Source organism: Lagopus muta, chromosome 16, assembly GCF_023343835.1.
Source record: "Lagopus muta isolate bLagMut1 chromosome 16, bLagMut1 primary, whole genome shotgun sequence".
NCBI classification, from domain to species: domain Eukaryota; kingdom Metazoa; phylum Chordata; class Aves; order Galliformes; family Phasianidae; genus Lagopus; species Lagopus muta.
Genome location: NC_064448.1, coordinates 6,065,719 through 6,087,641, shown reverse-complemented (window position 1 = coordinate 6,087,641; position 21,923 = coordinate 6,065,719). Strand labels below are relative to the sequence as shown.

Sequence of the window (21,923 nt, the reverse complement as noted above, 5' to 3'; positions counted from 1 at the left end):
GGAGAGGAACAAGGCACGGGGTTTGTTCTCCAAACATTCTGGAAATAAAGGCTTCTAAAACATCTTACCTAATTTTCTTTTTTTTTTCTTTTTCTTTTCACCTGAGCAAACACCTCTTCCAGTGTCACCACCTCCTCCCTCATTGCTTCACTTTTATGTAGTAGATGAGGAATAGAACAAATCAGCGTGCCACTGCTGAATCTGCTCTATAGACAAACATGGGGCAGCTGGAGGAGTGGCAGGAAGAACCTGAGCTAAAGCAAACCAGCACATGAGGGAGCTGCACGGTGCAGGGACAGAGAGATGTCCGTGCCACCATGCAGGGCTGGTGGGAAAGGGATAAACAACAGCCCTGAGCTGCAGAGGGACACAGGGCCATGTGCAACCTGTCTGCTCCTCCAAGCGTACCTGTGCTTGCAAGAGAGGAAGGCCCCCATGAAATGTGCATTGGGGCTTTTAGCACGTTTGCTGTGAGCTGCACCTCCTGCTCTCTGGGCAGCATGGGTAGGGCTGTGCAGGATAAACAGTGGCTCCCCTGGTGCCCGGTGAGAAACTGCAGCAGCACAGCCATGGATCCCATCCTGCTCGACCACAGCGGTGATTCATTAACATCAGTGACATCATCCAAAAAACTTCCACTTAGCAGAAGGCAATCCCCATCCAAGACAAATGCTTTCTGTTGTATTAGACTTATGGATAATACAGCATGTTCCAGCTTTTATCTGTGCAATTACTCATTTCCCCTCCGGGCTTGCCTGCCACTCCCATCTCTCCCTCCTCTAATTCAAAAGCAGCATTTAAAAATAAAAGTATTTTTTTTTTAAACATTAGACACAAACAGAGCAGTCATTCTGGGTGAAATGCAGAGGTGCAGACACACTTCTTGATGGCTGCAGTGACTTGTTTTCCACGTGTGTTTTTAAGAACTGAGACCTGCAAGCGTGCATACAGTGAACAGCTAGACAGAGGCACAGGACAAATGAATTCATTTTGATGAAACATGGAATGACAAGAAAGTTTGGGAAACATGGGCAGCACCCACACTCCAGCACATTTGCTTCAGCCTGAGAGGCTGAGGCAGGAGGTCCTGGCTCTGCTCCCAGCCCTGCAGGCAGACCTCCCCATGCAGATGCCATGAAACGTGCAGCTGCAGTCTCATGATGCCCCATCCTTACCCACATCCATACACTGCACTGCAGCAAGGAGAGCCCCAGGCTGCAAATCAAGACACTGGGGAGCTGGCTGGAGCCTATGTGGTATAAATGAGTTCCGAAGCATTCACTTTCTTCTTCCCTTGTTTTGCAAGGAGCCTCACTGGAAGACCAACCTTGGCCATGCCTCTGTAACAAAGCCCCTGCACACCCCTCACTGGGCTGACCACAGCCCAACACCTCCAGTGAAACTTTTTCTTATGTTTTGCTGTTTTGCTTTTTTTTTTTCCCCATGGCAGCAGCTGGAGATGACGAATAAGCCCACAATACATACGTGTTAAAAAAGACAGCACTAATCTCCCCGGCTGGAAGACATGGCTACAGCCACACACCCGAGCTCTTTAACATCTGAGATGTTTGAAAAGCATTGGTTCAGTTCCCAGAATGCACAAAGATGGCCCTCAGTGACTATGCACACTTCAGATGCAGAAGGAACCATTTATTTAGTCTCTTCTGTTCAAAGTTAGCAATGACCTCTCAGAGAGCTCATCTATCACAGCAGCTTTACTGCACCTTGTGCTGAGTCCATGCTGCTAATGAATTATGGACAAATGTTCACGAGCTACAATATTTACATGTTTCATTGATGGAATATATACAAGGAAGAAGAGGGAGCGGCTGCATTCACATAGCACACGTATTTCCTGGCCATCCTGCCATAAATATAAAACCACAGTCTTCCCCTGGGATTGATGCTCAATAGCAGACAGTATAAACGGTTTTCTAGTAACTGTGTCACAGCTGAGAGTGGCACGAGTGCTGCAGGATCTGGACTTGGCCAGGACATCAGAATAGTGCAATGAGGAAGAAATGCTTCTTTCTCTTAGTGCTTCTGATTGTACCTGCCATCTGCAAAGGGACCCGCAGGCTGCACAAAGGTGCCAGCACACCCGGTGCTTCCCTTTCAAAATGGGAAACTGCTCTTTCCAGTATTTTTGTAGCTTCAGGATCCATAGGGGGAAAGCATTCCCAAAGCAGCCGCACGCTAATGCACAACTCCTGCCTGGGCTCCCTGCAACACGCCAAGTCCTTGCTGATGCTTATCTCACTGCTCACAGAGTTTGCCAGCAGAAAGGTCTGTGCCCAATCCTGCGGGTGTTCACCTTCAACCCAAGAGAACCTGACTTCCCTCTGCTAAACTCAGCCCATGTGAGCTCAGCACAGAGATGTCTGTGAAAAGCACAAAGGACTTAAGAGGAGTCTTTGGCTGTCCCCACAGCGTTGGTACTTGCACATACATGCACACACACACATTGGGACCAGACGTGCTGCCAACACAAAACATCTGGAAGCACAGCCTCCGTAATTTGGCACTTCAGAGAAGCTGGATAAACATTATCATTTATGGCTAGGAAGTCAGCTCACGAACGTGCTCCATCATGTCCCAAAATCTTTGCCAAGATTTCTAACTCACCTCACCTCCACCAAAGTGCTCATCCTGCTTCTCTGGGCAACACAAAAACCAGGCATGTGCTGAAGGGTAAAGTTAAAATGAGGCAGAGACCTCCCAGACAGACTGAGACATAACTGGGGTTTTTAACAGTGCTGGGCCAACTCACATTCCTTGTCTTCTTCTGCATTTCCTTGCCCTTTTACTGTAATGACCGTGGTCTCAAGGGGCAGGACGCATGTGGGGGGACACGTGGCACCTCCTGCTCAGACAGGTTGCACTGAGTTCTGGAGGACTGATGCAGTCCTGACAGCTGAAGTCAGTAACACAAAGGGACGGTGTGTCCCGAGCCCCAGCTGCCTCTGCAGTGCCTCATCATGCAGGGTTATGGCAGCTGTCACACATTTCCACTGACGGCTTTGTGCTTCTGGTCTTGCTAACAGGTCGCAGTAACATCATGAGAAGTTTTTCTGTTTAACCAGCATCTTTGTCCTGATGTCTCCCCAAAAGCCTTACAGATATTATACGCTGACCGAACAAAGCACCCGAGGAGATGCTTTCTCCTCTAGGCAAATGCAATCTGCTCTGGGTGAAATGCAGCAGCTGCTTACAAACATGTGCTACAACTTTACAGCACAGTTTGGGGTCAAGAGTAAAGATGCCAAATGCATCCAAATGGATCCAAGTGGAGGAGATTCTGGGAGGCACAGAGAGTCATCAGCACAAGTGGCACTGAAAAGGCTCCCAACAAATTTCTCTTCCCTTCCTGGAAGGCATCAACATCAGGGCATTTCTAGGCTAAAAAAATCACTTTGCACCACAAAGTCCTTTTGCTGGTACATGAGCACACAGCGCAGCTGCCCACACCAAAGTCTAAAAGAAAAACAAGAACTGTGCACTCAAATATTTATGAAATTCCTTTGTCAAGGAGTTAAGCACACTCACACAGACTTGCTTCTCAATACATATTTGTTTTAACACTTAGTAGCTTTTAATCTTGGCTGGGATTCATCAGCAAACTTTATTTTAGAAGATCCAAAAGCTCTACGTGACCCTTATGAGAAAGTAATACAAGCTTCTCTCGTCCAGCTGAATCTACCCATCCCTTTCATAAAGGCAACATTCAGGATGCAAACAGATGGCTAAGAAACAACACTTTCATGGTCTGAAGTAGCTCTTCAGTATTTCAAATTGCTGAGGCGGATGGGGAGAATCCCATGAGCCAAAATATAAAACTGTTTTGCATGCTCTTGTTCTTTTGCAAAGAGTATTTGTTCAGTTACATACATACCCCATCTATGGTTTTTATGAGAAGAACTGGACAGCAGTCTCTGGTTCCCTGGGAGACCACCCATTTATGGAGCGTTGCCCCACTTCTTAAGAAGCCACACGGGGAGCAAGAAACTCCTCAGAACAAGTTCAGAAATCAGTCCTGGGCTTTGAAGAACATGGGTTCAACAACAGCACCGACTTTGTGTGCCCACCTTCCCATTGCAGCACTCTTTCCCTGTGGGGAAGGCACGAGTTGTGTACAGGGAAACCACACCAGGGAACTGATCTGTTTGAAAGATAGCCTGACAAAACAGGTTTCAGTTTTGCTATTTTGGCTGAACTAGTTTCTAGTTTGTTCCCAGGGCAGAGCCAAGAGCAACAGTACTGGCACAATCAGGAGCTCAGGATAGGACTCAACTCATACTGGTATGTTCCATTCTTAGCACAACAATTCAAATGCTTTTATACAGAGCTGGTATTTTGAAAAACATACCTGTAAGGGTCACTGGGGTCTTTAGCATCACAGACATCTGCATGGCCGTGGCAGACACAGCGCCCTCCAATGCTGATATCTTTGATGCTGTAGTAATACTGGTGAGCAGAAGAGAAGTTGTCCATTAGTACCATTACAAGTAAGCTCCACGACTGCCCTACTCAAGATTCATCAGGACTTTATTCACTACAGTAATGCATTAGCCCTCCAATACTTCTAGCTCATTATGAACTATTAAGGCCTGCCTTACCCTCCTGGTCACTGTAGGGTCCCTCAAAGCTTTGCCCATCAGGTGCCCAAGCAGAGTGTTTGTCTGCAGGAAGCGCAGTCTGATGTTGGTGGCCTTGGTGAAATTCCGTAGGAGAGGAGAGTAGGAGAAGTTCATGGCTCCTGGGCGCCCATTTACCAGAGAGACAACAATCTGGGAATGCGAGGAGAGGAGACAAATCAGCATCATCCTCTGACAGGAAGGAAAATCGTATCTCCCTCATCTGAGCCCAATCTTTCTTTCAAGACAACTGAATCAATCCCCTGCCAGCCTTATTCGTTTCAAAACTGAGCAGTTTAAGCAGCATCCAAAAGTCAAGAGGGAACCTCATAAACCTCCCTCATGACTTACATTTCTTACATTAAGGAGAAATGCTTATGGGTCACTGACACTATCCGGAGCTCTTCTGGACTAGCTGTGCTGAGGGCAATGCCCCACTTAAACGTAAGTATGAAAGGAAACAAGCAACAGGAGGCACAGCCACAGGCCACCCAAGCACGAATACGGGGAAGAATCGCCCACTGTCTTCCAAGAGACTCTTCTGAATGCCCGGTCTTCTAACCAGCTCTTTTTTTTAACTATTATTTCCAGCCACAGAAATCCTGGGAGCCCCAAAGGATGAAAAATGCAACGGCTCACCTCCCCATTTTCTAAGGGCACAATTCGGGAGTACTCTGTAGTGCAGATAGCATGGTCATCCTTGGTGATGCGATCCACGGTCTGCAGTCCAAACTTTTCAATGCAGTCCCTCTTTGAAGCTTTGAATCAACCAGAGATGAAAGCAGTAAGACAAAAGGAACAATTCAGAGCCTTGTATTGATTTCTCCATGCTGGCCAACAAGAGAGATGGGTATATATTCTTTATTAAGCATTTACTAGGTTAAGACTGCTTTGTATCAACTCTCATTGCTAACACATGTCTTAAGAAAGCAGGGAGGCACTCTAAAAGTAATAAGCATCTTCAGAAGAGTCTGGAACAAAGGCTCTTCTGCCTTGACTTCATCCCCAGCATCGCAGCTCCGCTCCATAAACGCTGCTTTGGCCACACAGGAGCTGAGCCATCCCCATCGGAAGACAACGTGGGAATGTTTCAGTGCTGGTGTCTGGCCCCCAAGGCAGCGCTCCTTTGAGGAAACAGCAGACTGGGGAAGCCCATCCCAAGTGGAGGTGAGGTCAGAGCCTTCCCCTCCATGAGGGCACTGCCCAGCACTGTGAGATGAAACGTGCTGATCCCACACAGCACGCTGAGCTAGGGCAGGGAGGGCTGTGCCAGAATGGGCACAGTTCTTGACCTGTCCTCGTTTGTAATGCTCCACAGGGAACCCTGCAAGCAGACAAACGCTCCCATAAATCCCTTCCGATTTCTCCTTTGGTGGCCATGGAAGGCACAGTGCTTCCCTGACATGGAGAATTTGCATTGCCACGGTCCCATCAGCTGCTCTGGCAGACATTTCTGATGGCAGTCATTCCTTCCCTCCCCAGGCAGAGCTCAGCCCGAGCTCCCAGCTGGCAGGGGCACGATGGCCAGGGAGCTGAACCCCCCCACCAGGAGCATGGCTCAAGGCAGCACAGAGCTGGTGGCACTTGGGCCACAGCTCACAGGCAGCTATTGGGAGTGCTTACATTCCTGTTACTGCCCATAACCATCCCAGTGTTTTTCTTAGACTACCTACAGAATTCTCCAAACCAAAAATAGACCCCTGCAAAGGACTTGCTGTGCTAGTGAACCTGGTAAGGATTGGACCAGTCACCTTCTTATTTCAAGAGGGATTTTCCACCAAGCTGTCACTGTATGTCTCTTCCCAAGGGAGGCTGGCTTAGGCAGGGCTCAATGCTGCAGGAGGGAAGAGCTCCAGATGCTGCAGTGGTGCCTCTACAAGCAGGAATGAGCATGCAGGACAAGAGCTCCCTGCTCTGCTCCAGATCATGCACTAACATAACTACAGCAAGCCCCAGGGGAGGACCAAAAGAAAATTCACAGTACAGAAGAAAAAAGCAAAGCAGGCAACTTGACAGCAGCCCCCACTAGCACACTGCAGAAGAGAAAACTTCCATAAGGCAGCGCAGTGCATAAAATGCCTGCAGCTCTTTCCTGCATGGGAAAACTCCAGCGAAGCTGAAGCACATGCTGACAGAGAAGTCAGAAATACAAGCCCTGAGGGGCAGCCTCTGAGCATTTCCAGGTCCTTCCATGCCAGGTTTTAAATGCTGGTTGTAGATCTTAACTTCTCCCAATTAGTTCTGCTGGTTTGGGGAGAGGAGCAGTAGCAGAATCTGGCTGTCTTATAGACCCCCTGGGACAGAAGAGTCAGAGAACCAGCTGGTTCTGAAGGTTTTAATCAGAGAACTGGGAAGAAGGAATTTCACAGACTGGGTTTTGGCATCCTCTCTTCCCACCCTGCACAGCAGTAGGACAGCAGCTTTCCCCCTGCCTGGGCTGTCCCTCATCTCTGGTGAGGGGAAGAGGACTGCTTTGTGCCTCCAGACTTCATGTTATAGCAACCAACTGCCTGTGAGCTGCTGGTTTGTTTCTGGAGAAGCTGAAACACTCAATATGGTAAAGGGCAAAGAGAGAGGGGACAGCAAAGAGGAGAGACCAGTAATGCCCAACCAGTGACGTTGCTGCCAGCTTTGGCATCCACAGGGATTTGGGTGGGCACTGATGACAGTGCTTTAATAAATACATGCAGCCCCAGAGAGCAAAATAGTTCTCCTGCCCTGAAGACCACAATGACTTCCCCCAGCTGAGCTTCAGCTCACGGCCATACTCACAGGCAAAGTACTGCCAGGGCTCATAGGTGAGGCCAAAGTCAGTAGATCGTTCCAGCACCCAGAGATCAGGACGAGGGGAATTTGCAAATTTGATCAGGACGTATGCCACGTGGAAGAGCTGAAAGAGAGGAATATGGAGTTAGATGAAACGCCACTTTCAGGAAGCTTTGGGAAAACACCAAGGATTGCTGATAGGGGTCTGAGCCAAGGGAAGGAGCTGCTGCTCTGCAGAGCCTGCTGCTTGCAAGCAGCCTGTGGAGCAAAATCCTCCCTATCTAAATGGACTGAGATATGGGCAGGCTGCTGGAGAGAAGCAGATTGCAGAGCTCAGCTCCCACAGGTCTGAATGCAAACAAAGCACAGACTCTGTGGCTGCAGGCCCTGCTCAGAGGCTGGGCGGCTCCTCAGGCTTTAGCCTCAGCTCTACAAACTCAATGCTCTAAGAGGGGAACCCATCCTGGCTCGGCAAGGCAAAGGCCTGGTCCCCACTAAGCTTTGCACTGCGGTCACAAAAAGATGCTAAGTGCTGCAAAGCTGTTCTGGAGGCTTTCAGGCTGTTCTTGGGGTAACAACTGGCACTGAACTTTTAACACATGCCAGAAGCCCAGCATCATCCTCTGTGCACCACGCACATCACGCCACAGATTTGTTTATCTATAGGCTCTTGCAGCCCTGCTTCACGCACACAACCCACATTCTGAAGCTGACTATGAAAAAGGCCCAGCACAGCTCCTCTCTCCCAGGTGCCACAGCCACAGGAGAGCAGGAGACCCACTTGGCTTCAGCACAGCTCTAATCCCAGGCTGCACCCATCTGTCTGGATGCCGATGTGTGCACACACACCCTTGCCAAGAATAAAATAAATGTACTCTTTAAAGAGCTAAAATGTCAGCGCCAGAGAAAAACAAAAGCCCCAGCAGAATCTCCCTTCCCCGGCTGACACAGGCTCGCTCCAAGAATCTCCACTCCATCATCCTGTCACAAAGTGATATTTAAAGGCAAATAAAGTTCTCTTATCGGAGAAAATTCCTGACATCAAAACCAACCCAAAAGGGAGTTTAAGTGCCTGAAAAGCAGAGATTTACAGCTCAGTAGTCCCTCCTCAAACAAAGCTGGTAGTGTATGAGTGCGAACCCCCCTGAGATTAGCAGGTGCCCTAAGGGACACCTCTGCAAGGGACAGAAAAGGCCGGCTTTGTGCCCATCCCTTTGACCACGTGCAGGAGCCTCACACATCACCAAGACAGAGGGCCAGTACTCATAACAACGAGCCTCCAAAATAGCCCTGACTGAACACAGGAGATTTTTAAGGGGAAAAAAAAAGAGGTGAGGAGGCGGCATTTAAATCCACTGATTTCTTGCTACTTTCAGGGACTGTAAAGACTGCTGTGACCCAGAACGAAGAAATCAAAGTGGTTACCCAGCACAGCTCCTGGCTGCCAAAAGCCTGATGAGCCCAAGAAAGAGGAATGAGACATCTCTGTCAACTTGCTAAAAAATGAAGATAAACAGACCTAAATGTTGCCTTAAATTCCCCTCTGTTGCTTTCGTACTGTCAAGGTGTATGAGACGAAGCTTTTCTGGAGGAGCAGCTTTTTCTGCCCACTCACCCTCCCATTGGAGCCGTTTTTCATTAGAGAAGCCCAAGAGGATTCTGCTCAGGCTGCTGCTTTCTCTGCTGGACCAGTTCTCACAGCTCCACATCTGCCTCTTGGCACAGGAGCAGGGCTGAGCACCAACCAGCACAGTTACACCTTCCCTCCACTAAAATCCTCCTCCAGCTTTATTCGATGGGGAGTAAATCAATGCTCCTGCTGGATTCTGGCAGAGCCTTTCACTGGATGGACTTGGCTGCAGCTCCAGCGTGCCTGCAGGTGCTGTGGTCTCAGGCACTGCCAACGAACTGCTCACAGCTTGGTGTGAGAGGGGTAACACTAACAGGAACCTCTGGCTCCTGGGTGGCACAGCCACCAGATCTCAAGTCAGGTATCCTTACCCTGCTTCCACTCACAAAGCCAAACACTGCTCCTCCCTCCCACTCCCCAAAATGCTGTTAGTACTACAACGTTAGGCTGGTTTTCATTCCGCGGTTTGAGGACACAAAGAAGCCAGCCAAAGTTGCACACACGTTTCTTTCCAGCACTGAAGAGTTAGGAACATTCCTGACTAGAGCACAGAAAGCATTCGGGAGCCTGTGACCGCACTGAACCTCATCCTGGAATGGGACACACATCCTGGTATTCAGAGGGATTTCTAGTCAAATCTGGTAAGTCCCTTGCCTCCCCATCCCACGTCCTTATCTTGCAGAGGATGACAGCCTGGCGGAAAAAATAAAGGCAGATTGCCTGCTTCAAGTACATATGCTGAGAAAACTCACAAAGATGGAGCAGCGGCTCTAAAAATAGAGCTGGCAAAAAAGCCAGACTTTTCATTCCGTGTTTAGTTCCAGTACAGTTCTGCCCAACCAATAGTACAAGAAAAATGGTTGGTTTTCTTCCAAAGCCTTTATTTAGCTCCTCTAATCGGTCAGATGAATAAAAACCTCCATGCTCCCAGACTCTTGGGCAATTTTTTTTTGCCTTCTCCATGGAGGAGGGATGTGGGACACCATGGCAAGCAGGTCCCTTGTTCTCAGCCACTCTCAAAGTACACCAGCTTTACTCCCTTCGCTACATGAAGCCAGACTTCAGCCAGGAAATTCAAATGGGCACTTTAATTAGCAGCCAACTTTCACTGAAAATAACACCACCTCCATGGTGTCAGTGGTTCTGGAGCATATTTCCTTACTAACAATCACCTGAAGCTGTTCCACTGCCAGGAGGGACGGAGGCAGCAGGGGAGGATGGAGGTGAGGGCTTTTCCTCCATTTCCATCCCACCCTGTCTCTTTGCGTGTTTGGACATTGGACAGCTTTACTGAGCACCAAAATGCCATGGAAATATGATGCTGATCCAAGGCAGCAAACTAGAAGCAGACACATCCCAAGTTTCTTTGGCAAGGTCTCACTAATTTCCCTCCAAGGTGCCACAACATCATGCAACAACATTTAATAAGTAAAGCAAACCTTCCCATTGCTGCAGTCCGGGCTACATGCTGACAAACAGCAAGAGAGACCCATTTTTGGTGCTGTGACAAGAAGGAAGGAGCAGGCTGTACTGGCCGCTGCATTTATATGGCAAATGGCTCTCTCTCTCTCTCCACAGGACAGATTTACTACCTCTGGCGTTGACTTATTAAAATAGCACCAAGTAAAAGCAAAACAATCCGTCTCTTCCTAACTGCTGCAAAGTATCCCTGCAGAGCACGTGTGTGGATAGCATTACTGCTGTGTCTCTGCCTGGGATTTCCTGGAAGTATCGGATGGAGCAGGCGAGCAGGTGTGTGCACTGCATGCCACCAAGTCCCTCTCTGCTGGGGCACACAGGGCCTCATGGAGCACTGGGCAGCAGCTCCAGACATCCCCAGAACACAAACTGAAGCAGAAAAAAGCCAAAACAATTCAGAGATGCATCACAGCAGCGTGACTACAGAAGTGAGGTGTTCTTGTGGGATTTTTTTTTAGGGTGCTTTCAGAAGCAATCAATGCTTCTGCTGCCTCCAAACCCCTCTGCTTCCATGCCTTCAGGAGCATGGGAACATCTGGCAAGGCCAGCACTGTGCCTGCCCTTTCCTGCAGCAGCAGAAGCTATAGCTACTTAGCCATCAGTGCTCTCCATGCAAACAAGTACATGGAAGGTGAAGAAGCCCTGGAAAGCCAAAGAGCTTCTAACTTACCTTCGAATTTCTCTTAAGCCAGCTACCTGTCCCTTTGGGATCTTTTGCCTGTACTTATTCTCACCGAAGCAGCAGATTTACACATTAACTGCCTGGCTGACCCACACCAAGCTCCAGCCGTCCTACAGCAGCATTACTTCTTCCTCGCTCTGACTTCAGAACTCTTCATTAAACTATCTCCCACCCAGCTGCTGGTAGGTACGTGCCTACTTTCTGATCAGGCAAGAACAATTTCAACCCTTCCAGACAGCAAAAAGATGCTTCCCTTCCAAGCAGGCACAGCTTATTATCTCACTCATATTTAACAACATGCAGAAGCCCTGATACAAAGTTGTGGGTATCTGAACACTGCTAGGGAGAAGAAAGGGAAAGAGCTCTGCACCAACCCGTTTCCAAGTTTCTCACTTAAAACTTTCAAGTTTTATTGAGAGACCAAAGAAAACACTCTCCCGGGAACTGCAGACCAGCAAACACCAGCCAACATGAAACTTGCTCGCTGTCACTGTTAACAGCAACCCTATGTTTTATGATGCTGTTTTCTAAACAGTGCCTGTTCCCTTTCTAAGTGGCTTGGCTTAGGTGAACAGCTGATAGAGCACTTTTCACAAAGGATTTTTTCTTCAGACGCCACTTCTGAGAAGGATTTGGCTTGTTGGCTAAGTTCACACACAGCACTGCTTTTTCTCTGCCACATCCTCCCATGCACTCTGTCCCTCCCTGGCCAGCACCATGCAGCCTCCTGCCAAAAGCCCTCTGGGGACCCAATGGACAGCACCAGGCATAAGCCAACACAAAGCAGTGCCACGGTTTGGCAGCCTGCACCATGCTGAACTGAAGGTTGTATGGCTGAGTTAGGAAATAACTTCTGGCAGGAAAGGAGCCCGATGTGCAGTGTTTCAGCTGCATGATGCGAAGGATGGGGCTTGGAGGAGCTCAGGTGGGATGCAGGGATAATCCCAGCCAGGCACTAGAGCTACAAATACCATGTGCAATGCTGTTACACCTGCAGTGTTTCAGGAATACTGATGTATCAGCTCACAAATGTCCCATCCGTGCTTGCCCAGAAACCACCTGAGCATCCCTTACTGAAGCCAGGTGTGCTGAGGGCGAGCGTGGGTAGCCAAAGGCATCACAGTAGAGCACAGTGCACTCAGGGCAGAGGGAGATGGCTGGAATTCCTCCAGATGAGCCTTCACTCACAGATAAGGGCTTTGCCCACACTTGGTTTTCACTGTGCATTAGGAGATAGCAGCACTCAGCTGAAATGGCCTTTACAATGTGGGGAAAAGTGTAAAGTCACTCCTTAGAGACAAGACAAATATTTGCCTTTTAGCCCAAACTTGAACTCACAAACACTGGGGAAGGGCTAAGTGAGCAGATGTCCTTGGGCATCTTGAACAAGAGAGCCGCCAGCCCATGGGGCGTGGAGAGGAGTGGGTGCCCCAAGCACAGAGGCTGAAACCCTCCCTGCTGCTTTAATCCCCTTGCAAACACCACTGCAAGCCCAGCACAGCAGCAAAGATGCTCTTAAACCTTCCTAATCATTCAGAGATAAGACAGCAGCTATATGCAGCATTTCAGGTTCTCAGGCTGCTTACCTTGAGGTGTTAATTGTCTTTGCTAAATGCTTCTAGGAAGCTTCTGGGAATGGGTTATTTTTTAGAATCAGGTGTTCTGGGAAAGTATCTGCATTGTAATTAGCTGCTGACAGGATCAGTGGCAATTTGCACTGGGGTCTTCCAGAGGGTTCTGTTCCTCCCAGTAAAGTATGGCATTACTTGAGAAAGAAATAATGACTGTGATTGGAGAAGAGGAAAAAACATTGGTTTCTGGGCACACCAGCAGATGAGCAGACATCACCCCAGCTGCAAGCAGCGTGTGCTCGTGCAGCACTGCCTGATGTGCAAGCAGCTCAGTGCAGAGAGGTGGGCAAGGAGCAGGTGCCCCAGGACTGCAGAGGAATGTAACTGGAAGTCACCCAAATGCAGACAGCTGAACCAAGCCAGCCACCTACACAGGGATGGCTTTGAGAAAAAACACCACATTGTTCCCAGGGCTGATTTTTTCAAAGGCTCTTTGTGCATCGCCTTAATTCTGCCCCCTTGGAATAACACAAGTTTGCTACTGATTTCAGCAAAAAGAAAACTATGCTAGAAAACTCATCAAAAAACATGTGGGAAAAAAAGCTCTTTTCCATGACTAGAAAACTGAGGTAGTTCTTGCTTGCTAGCACTAACTGGAGAGCTTGCATCCTGACTCTGGAGCTGCTAAGCAGCAGCATGAGTTGAGGGATGCGATATGATAGCAGTTACTTGAGAGCAGCACCTTCAGGGAGCTGTCAGCCCTCATGCAGGGAGAGCATTATTTTTTCCTTTGCTAACACTGCAGAGCTATTTTCTCTCTTTATGATGTTATTCTTTGAAGTTTTCTTTATGAATTTCAGCATGTTTCCAAAAGAGCATTGTGCACATAAAGTTACCTCCTCCATTCAGGGCATTTACTTTGCATAACACAAAGCATTAAATTAATGAAAACAACCCACTAGAAGATGAGATCTCCACAGGAAAGGGTTTTTTTAGAGCTATTACTTCAAAATGGTTATTAATAGAAAAGAGACTGCTGGTTGTCTGATGGCAACAGCAGGAAGACAAAACCAGTTTATAATCAAAGCAAAGAAAGACACTGCAGAACCCCATGGGCAGATGCAGTTTTGTTTGTGCCCCACGTATCTCAGCTTTTAATGCCAGATGGACTTCGGGAACAAAACCTTCTTTAATGTCCCACCTTGCTGCAGCAAATTCTGATGCTGAGATATCCCTGACCTGGAAGGACACGGTCAGCAAAGGACTCAGTGCCTCCCAGCAACCCCAGCACAGCACTGCAAATAAACCCAGCAAACCCACTTCATGTGTTTGCTCTGCAGTGCCCTCATCTCCATGGGTGAGCTCCCAAACGTCACCTGTGCTCAGGGAACAATCTTGCACCAAGAACATCAACTGCTTAATGTAGGAAGGAAGACATGTAATTAAGGGGAGAATTGCACAGTATTTTGCCCCAACCTCTGCCTACATGTCTACAACACCCAATCCATCACTTTTTGCATTAGAGGAGCTTGTCAACGGCTTGTTCAAGATGAGATTATGACAGTAATCCTACAACAGCCTTCCTGAGCTATGGGACAATTCAACCATCCTCAACACAACTGACAGAAGCAGCCTTGGCATAAGCAGTCATGGGATGTATAGTGAGACAAAACAGGCATTTTTCTTGCATTTTTCAAAGGGCCGTGGGGGAGGGAGAAGGTCTAATTTTAACAAAAACCATGTCCCTCTTTTCTCCTCTAGTGACTGACTTCTCTGCACTGCTTGGAGCAGAGCCCAGCCCAGCCCCCATCTATTGCCATACTATCCTAGGGGCTGTACACACAGCATGCATAGACCTCTCAAAGCATCCAGTCCTAACACAGAGGAAAAAATGGGCTTCAAGACAAGAGCTGTTTTCCTTTAACAACCATGGCCCTGCCTCGTACCTCTTGTTAATCAACATACAGAATAATAGGATAGAAACTACGATCTTGAGCACAAGGAAAAGCAAATCCCATTACAGACCTTGTTCATCCCTCTATCAGCTAAAGACATCATCCCCATGAAAAGGCTTCAAGTTTATCAGTCAGAGCTCAGCACTGCTCCCAGTCTCTCTCAATCTCCTCTGACTTTAATTTAACAGCTCTTGGTTAATTCAGTTAACTGTTCACCCAGCTGCATGCGTGCCAGGATGCTGAGAATAAACCGTCCACAGTCACGGATTGTTTTGCTTTTTAAAACATATAGAAGGAAACCATGACTTTGGCAGCAACCGTGCTAGAAGTCATTAAACACGGCACATTCCAGCGCCAGAAGCACAGGCACAGCTGTGAGGAAGCCCAGGTCCCCAGCCCAGCAGGGCAGAGCCCTGAGCCTCCATCCAGTAGGGCTGCATCCCCCTGGCTCCCTGTGCAACCTTGCTGGAGCTGTGGGACAGCACTGGGGTGCTTCTGCATGATTCTATTTCTGCTCTTGCAAACTGCAGCCAGTTCAGGCCATCCATGATACGGCCTCTACGATGCAAAGTGTGTCCTTGCAAGTAAATTCAAAGCGAAGCCTCAAAAGATCTGCAAGTGGAGCTGCCTCCCCCTGAGCCAAAGGCTCCCACACAACCAAGCAGGAATTTCAGCTTGCACTGGGCCAAAATTCCTCAATTTTCTCCAAAGAGCAAACAGCTCCTTGCTCAGAAATCTAGTTTGACCTTTCATACTGCTTCAGTTCTTCTGCTCCGTAACGAAAAAGCAATGCTGTACACCACTGCCTTCTATTTTTGCACGATTCCTGTATGGAAATGGTACGGACCACTGAAGTGAAACAACACAGATGATGTCACACAGCTTTGAACACAAACTCCTCTCTAACAACAATGCAAATTAACCTAGAAGCTGGTTCAGGTATGTCACAAGCCAAGCTGGTTGTGCAGGGCAATCTGAGTTTCCTTGAACTTCTGGTGTTGCTCACTGCATTATCTCTGCCTGCAGAATTTACTCCACAGCTTTTTATTCCCTTATCACCAGCTGCTTTCCTGCCCCAGCCTCAAGAACATTTTACATCACAGAGGAGCACAAATGAGCTAAATATACATATTTATATTTATACACACAGACCCCAATCCAAAATCTTTGGCAATCTGGCTATTCATCAGAACACTTGCAGAGATGGGATTTCGGATGCATGGAAAAGGAGCAGCAGCCTCCCCTGACCAACAGGGACAGGATAACTGCAGAATTCCTCCAATGCCTTCGGAGCCTCTTGGCAAAGTGTGAACTCACCATGAACCAGAACAGGGGATCTTCCACCTGTAGGCCCCCACTGACCTCACGCTAGGCAACACAGGAGGATTGGCAGGAGGAGAAGAGAAAGGTCTGTATCTCAGCTACATTGCACCAGGATGATAAAAAGCAATCTGCTCTTGGGTACGGTGAACTAATTAAGCAGCCTATCCGCAGCCTGTGTTCCAACCCTTTTTGGGCAGCAACTGCAGTTGATTCATAGAGTTATATTTTTGAAAATACGTTGTAAAAATGTTTCCCCATGAGCTAAAGAGAACAACCTCCTCCCTCTGTCCAAGGAGACCATTTCCTGGAGAAGATCGTTTATAAGGACAGCATCCATTCATGGCAGAGTGGTGGCCCTGAATGGGGCTGGAGGACTGCGCTGCCCCATTGAGCGCTGCAGTGGGAGAACAAGCCCACAGCTCCTCTCCTCTGCTGGCTTGAAAATAATAATAATAAGAAAAGAAATAAAAGTGGCTAAGGTGCATAATAAAATAAGCCCCGAGCTCCCTGTGCCAGCTGTCCCCACATCAGCCCAGGCTCGTGAGTCACAGCCACAATCAGAGCCCAGGCTCCCGCACAGGAATTTTGCCCAAGCCTCCATCCGCCCAGGAAGAGCACAGTTATGACACCAGAGGCTCCATTCGAGACAAACGTAATCTCCTCAGATAAGGTCTGTCTGTGGTGAAAGGAAATTGGCTGCTTTGTTTCAGGCCGGACCTCTGCTGTCAGGACCTTTGTGTATGCACTCGCATCTCCTCCGCAGAGCCCTTGGAAAGGAGGCAGCTGTCCTCGTGGAAGCAAACTCATCCCTCAAAGCCTGATGTTAATGAAGAACAACCACCAATTAGCAATCCCCTCCTTGGGGGTTTCTGAAGCCTGTCTGAGAGCAAAGTGTTCGAGTCTCTAACAAAACAGCTTTGGGGTCACTGGGGCTATTCAAGCCCTGTGTTGTTTTCAGGGCTTCAAATGACGTAGAGAGATCTGGGAAGGCTTCACAGATTTAACCCAATTCCCACAGAGTTCAAGACTCAATTGCTCACCAACTCATTCTATCCTCAAGGGTTTTTTCTTAACGTTTGGCTTATGCCCTCCTGCTTTTATTGCTACCTCAGCTTTTAAAAATATTCTTACTAAGTATTATTTTAAAGGGAAAAATATGCTACAGTCCTCGTGGACAAAACAGATATTTTAAAGTATTTCCCATATTGGGAATGAAGATCCTGGACATCTGAGAAGTCCTCTCACAGCCATTAGCTTTGGGCTATGCTAAGGAAAAATGGGAGACAAGAACAGAGATGTCTTAAAAGAGAGCCGGGAGAGACCCCAGCTCAGGGGCCACCTTCCCACCCTATTGGGCTATTTCATCCTTTCCTGACTGAAAAATATTCCAGTGGCATTTTCCAGCTCTGCCCTTCTGTTTCAGTGACCTCATCTCCCAGTTGGGACTTATTCTGACTCACATTCCCTTGAATTTCAGTTAGCTCGGATCAAAACGTCAGTATTTTTTCCTCTTATGTCGAAGTATCATCCACAGCAACACACTGGTGTTGCCCTGTTCTGCTCTGAGGGCTCATTCACATCCCAATTACAACATCACTTTCAGCTGAGCCGACTTAAGCACTGATGACTTTTCTGCATCTGGTGCTCTCAGACACTGCTGTCACAGCCCCTGGCACCTTGACCATAGAGGGAAACAATGCACTGAACTCTGGGGACTCAACTACCTATGATTAGAAGAAAAACTTGTATGACATCATGGGACATCCTATTAGTGGGAATGCTCTGGCTGCACTGGCCTGGCCAACACCATTGGAAGCACACAAGCTGGAGCGTCCACGCTATGAGCAAAGCCAAAGCTGGCAGAGGAGGCAATACTCCAACAAAGCTGGAATTTACCCCTCCTCCTCCTCATCCAAAATAGCCGCGCTGCATGGAGCTCGCTGCAGGGTCAGACAAGGAGAGCAGTGCCATGGACTGGATGTGCCATGCAGGCAGCAACAAGAGGCATATCCCAAAAGCAGCAGTGCTCAGGTTAAGGCAAAGGAAATCCTATTGCCTATTAGTTCTGCCTTGGGTATTTATATATTTTTTTATTAATGCAAAGAACCAGACACTTGGTTATCAAACCTATAGCCAAACACAGGCAGCGTGCAGCCCAAGGACAGCTGATGCACTGCGACAAGAGCTCAGCAACTCCCAGCCCCGTTCATTGCTCTGTGTCTGCTCCCACCCCGCTGCTGAGCGGAAAACAAACGCTGCTAACTCACTTGTCTGCAGCACATTATGTTTTGAATTATTTACTGCCACCCCAATCGGAAGAAAAAAGCATTTCTCTCTTGGACATAACGAGGAACACATTTCCAGTACTTAACAGCTGGAAGCTGGAGAGGTAGCCAAAGAAAATCCCTATTATTTTTTTTTTTTCCCTTTAAAGTAAGCATCTGGAAAACTTGTTTGCTGGGGAAGAGAAACGCTCACAGATTGACCCAGGGAAAGTGTCAGTTAAACCCGGGCACAGTTCAGAGGCAGGAGCTGATAAAATGGCATCATCAGCACGATACCAACCGCGTGTTTTCGGACTGCCCCCAGCAGCTCAGCTCCAGTAGGGCGAAAAGAGGCTGCTTGCATTCAATGAAATCCAGCAACTCCCCCAGGCAGACATTTTCAGCACTATTTCTGTCAGCCACTAAAGTATCAGAGAACTCTAATTCCTACCCCATATCTCACCAGCTGCCCAAACATCTCAACCAAATCCCAAACACGTTGTCCCCCTATTGCTCTTTACTCCTTAAGCGCACCCCGAGGCCTGGAGCTGATCATTTCCAAACCACAACGCATTGAAGCTGCTGCCAGGCCACCCAAACGGGGCTCTGCTGGAGGCAGCTCTGCCCGGAGGCTGCAGCAGGTCCTGCTCCTTGTGCTCCCAGAGCAGCTCTGCTCCCAGATGCAATGCCTGCTTTTCCCAGAAGCACGAGCAGCTGACCAGGGCAGAACTGTTCTGCTTCTGCCGGGCTGCCTGGGAAAATGTTCCTCTTCTAAATTTCATGACAGGTTCGAATTCTTTCAGAGGGAGGACTAACGCGGGGTTGTTTTTCTTTAAATATGTGCTGTGTTATTTTAACTAATAACAGGAAATCGGTGGCTCGCTATGTGGTGGGATTGCAGCAGTCCCTCTGGGCCAGGCTGCTGACTGTCCCCAGCACAGCCCTATGCTGCGCTTTCAGCAGCCCCCAGGCACTTCTCTGAGGGCCCAACTCTAAAGGAAAGAGGGAGGGCACAGTCAGGGCAAAGCCTTCCCCTGTGCCACATCCTATAACTCCCCATCTCCTGCAGCTGTGAGGAAACTTGAGTTTAAAGCCTTTGTTCAGGCCTCCTATCTACCCAAGACCCCAAAGGCGCTTCCAAAATGAACAGTGCCATCTCCCCTGCCTTGGGGATGGGTGAAAAGCCTCCCTTCCCTTACTGCATCACCGCCTGCAACTTACCAGCCACTTGGAGAAAAGCAAATGGAAGGGTTTGGTTTTCTTTTTTTTTGGAAGCAGAATTCACTCATGTTGTTTTCCAGCATTCAGTTATCAATCTCAGCAGGCAACCAGGCTGTGCCAGAACAAACAGGACATCAAATAAACAATGCATTAAGATGAAGCGCGCTGTGGACGCGTGCAGTCACTCCGCTCCTGCAGCTCAGCCACCTGCAGACACTTCACCTTGCTCCATGCAGAGCTTTGCTTTCCTCCACCCCACCCCAGGGCTGCCCTGCAGGTCCTTTCACTGCAGACAGCACCTCCAGCTGCTGACAAGTCCAGTACAAATGCAACAGCTTTGCTTAGCTGATGCTTTCAGTGCATCTCCAGCTATCCTGCTCAGAAATGTATCAGCATAGAAAGAGGCCAACTGGAAGGAACATTACTCTTGTTAGCGTTTCTGCTCAGACAGTACCCAGCACCAGAGGAAGAGGCACAGCCCAACCTCCCCCAGGCCCAATACTCAGAGCAGCAGTGTGCTTGGGGACCTGCTTATGACCCAGATTCAGATCCTGGCAGTTCCTATTCACTGTGCCATGCCGGCCGTGTGCCCAGCAGTGCACCTGTTCCCCTCTCCCTTTCAGCAACCTGACCCCAGGGCAGCTATGCTGTGAATGTGCCCACGTCCTCTCCCAGCCCCAGGGACGCCGAGCCACATGGGATGGGAACGCTGAGCCACACCAGGTTTCACTGCTGACGTGAGATGCAGACGTTAGGATGTAGGTGAAATAAACCCCAAAGCTGGTATCACGGGCAGCATCCCAGCAGCAATCTCACATTTCTTCCTTCCTGGTGGTGTTGTAAGTAGAAGGAGATCTGTCCCGTCAGAACAGAAACCCAAGCCTCTAACCCCACTCTGCCTGGAGAATAGCATCACTGGGGAGGGGATTTACCATACTCTCAACACAAGAAAAATGGCAATTCAAGCAGCACTTGTGGGCCCAGCATAAACACAGGTTACACAATCAGCATGCCTCCAATAGTCACACAGCCTCCCTGCCCCAGATCTGCTGTCGGGATGGGAATGGGCAGCACCCAGATGCAGGTGGGGATGGGAATACACAGCACTGCTGCAGAAAGCAACCGCATCCACACCGCTCCTCTGAGCCACACAGCTGGAGCAAAGGAGCCAGGCTGTTATTTTGGAAGCAGCAGTAGCACTGTTGTAACATGTCATGCTTCTATGAGATTAACAAGAAGCTTTTAATGACCTGGTGTGAATATCCCAAAACATTTCTACAGCAGCTGCAGACAGCAGCCATTTAACTTCCATTCTCTGCTGAATGCTTGCAGATCTCCTAAAAGCAGGGAATATAATTTAGCATTCACTGCATGTAACAGCAATATAAGCACTGTGGGGACAATAAGTGGCTATGGGGACGAGTGGCAGCACACAGCAGGATGCACGCTGCCCCAAGAGGGATTGGCTCACAGGCATTACATAGCTGTATTGACAGGCCAAGGGGCTGCGCTGCAAAGTTCTGCTCCCAGGGGGAGATTTATAAATATTTTCCAGGATAAACACTTGTAAACAACATCTTTCAGCTTATCCCAGACACGAGTCCTGATCTCCTGCTTTCAAGGAGTCATCATCTTCAAAGGAGGGAGGCAAACCATCCATGCAAGCAGGGTAGCTACAAGCTATCTGTGCTGTTTGGCACCCATCTCCAAAGCCATGCAGTGGGCAGTTGGTACACAATGGTGTGGCTGCCAGGCGCAGTCCCTGCATTGCTCCCAGCACTGCTCCCAGGGAGCACTGCCTGGCAGCCTCTAGAAACCAGATCTGCCCATGGAAATGCGATCGCTGCGAGCCTCTGCTGCTGAGGGATGGGGTGACATTCTGCTAAGATCAGAGCAAAGCAGGCTGGCATCTGACTCTGAGCCTGACAGTTCATGAAATCAATATACAGGCCATGGTAGAGATTTCACCTCCTCTGCTCTTTGAAGAGCTCGCTCCCTTCCCCCTCGGCTGCCCATGAAAGCAGACACTGGGTGGTCTCTTCCAAGGCTGTAAATTGGCTTGTTGAAAGGCTCAGCAAAAGAAAGGTCAGATGCCTTATAAACTGAGCAAAACCAACACTGCTAGACAACTATCTGCATGTTATTCAAAGGGCATCCACATCCACGCTGCTGCCTGCATCACAGCAGGTGTCATGTTGCATCCAAACACAACCACAGATTGTTGCACAGGGTACAACAGTGTGCAAAGATGCACCATGCCCCAAACCTTCCATTCTGGATGTAAAATAAGGCAAAGGTGTAGTGAGCTGTGGAGCTGCAGCCTGTCACTGTGGATAGTGACGTTTCTCTACAGCAAATATGCCCTCTTAGGAAGCAAAGCGCAGCCTCTGTGCTCCCT

The 21,923-nt window shown here is 48.7% G+C and overlaps 1 protein-coding gene across 4 annotated transcripts in view; it reads right to left on the bottom strand.

Annotated features, from left to right (window-relative positions):
- LAMA5 (laminin subunit alpha 5) overlaps positions 1-21,923 on the bottom strand; it is a 78,705-nt gene that overhangs the window by 39,600 nt on the left and 17,182 nt on the right. For all 4 annotated transcript variants that reach the window (XM_048963496.1, XM_048963493.1, XM_048963494.1 and 1 more), the window contains exons 3-6: positions 7,407-7,524; positions 5,274-5,392; positions 4,617-4,787; positions 4,367-4,464 (exon numbers count right to left, since the gene is read on the bottom strand). In XM_048963496.1, the coding sequence (XP_048819453.1) occupies positions 4,367-4,464; positions 4,617-4,787; positions 5,274-5,392; positions 7,407-7,524 (506 nt within the window). The remainder of the gene's footprint in view (positions 1-4,366; positions 4,465-4,616; positions 4,788-5,273; positions 5,393-7,406; positions 7,525-21,923) is intronic.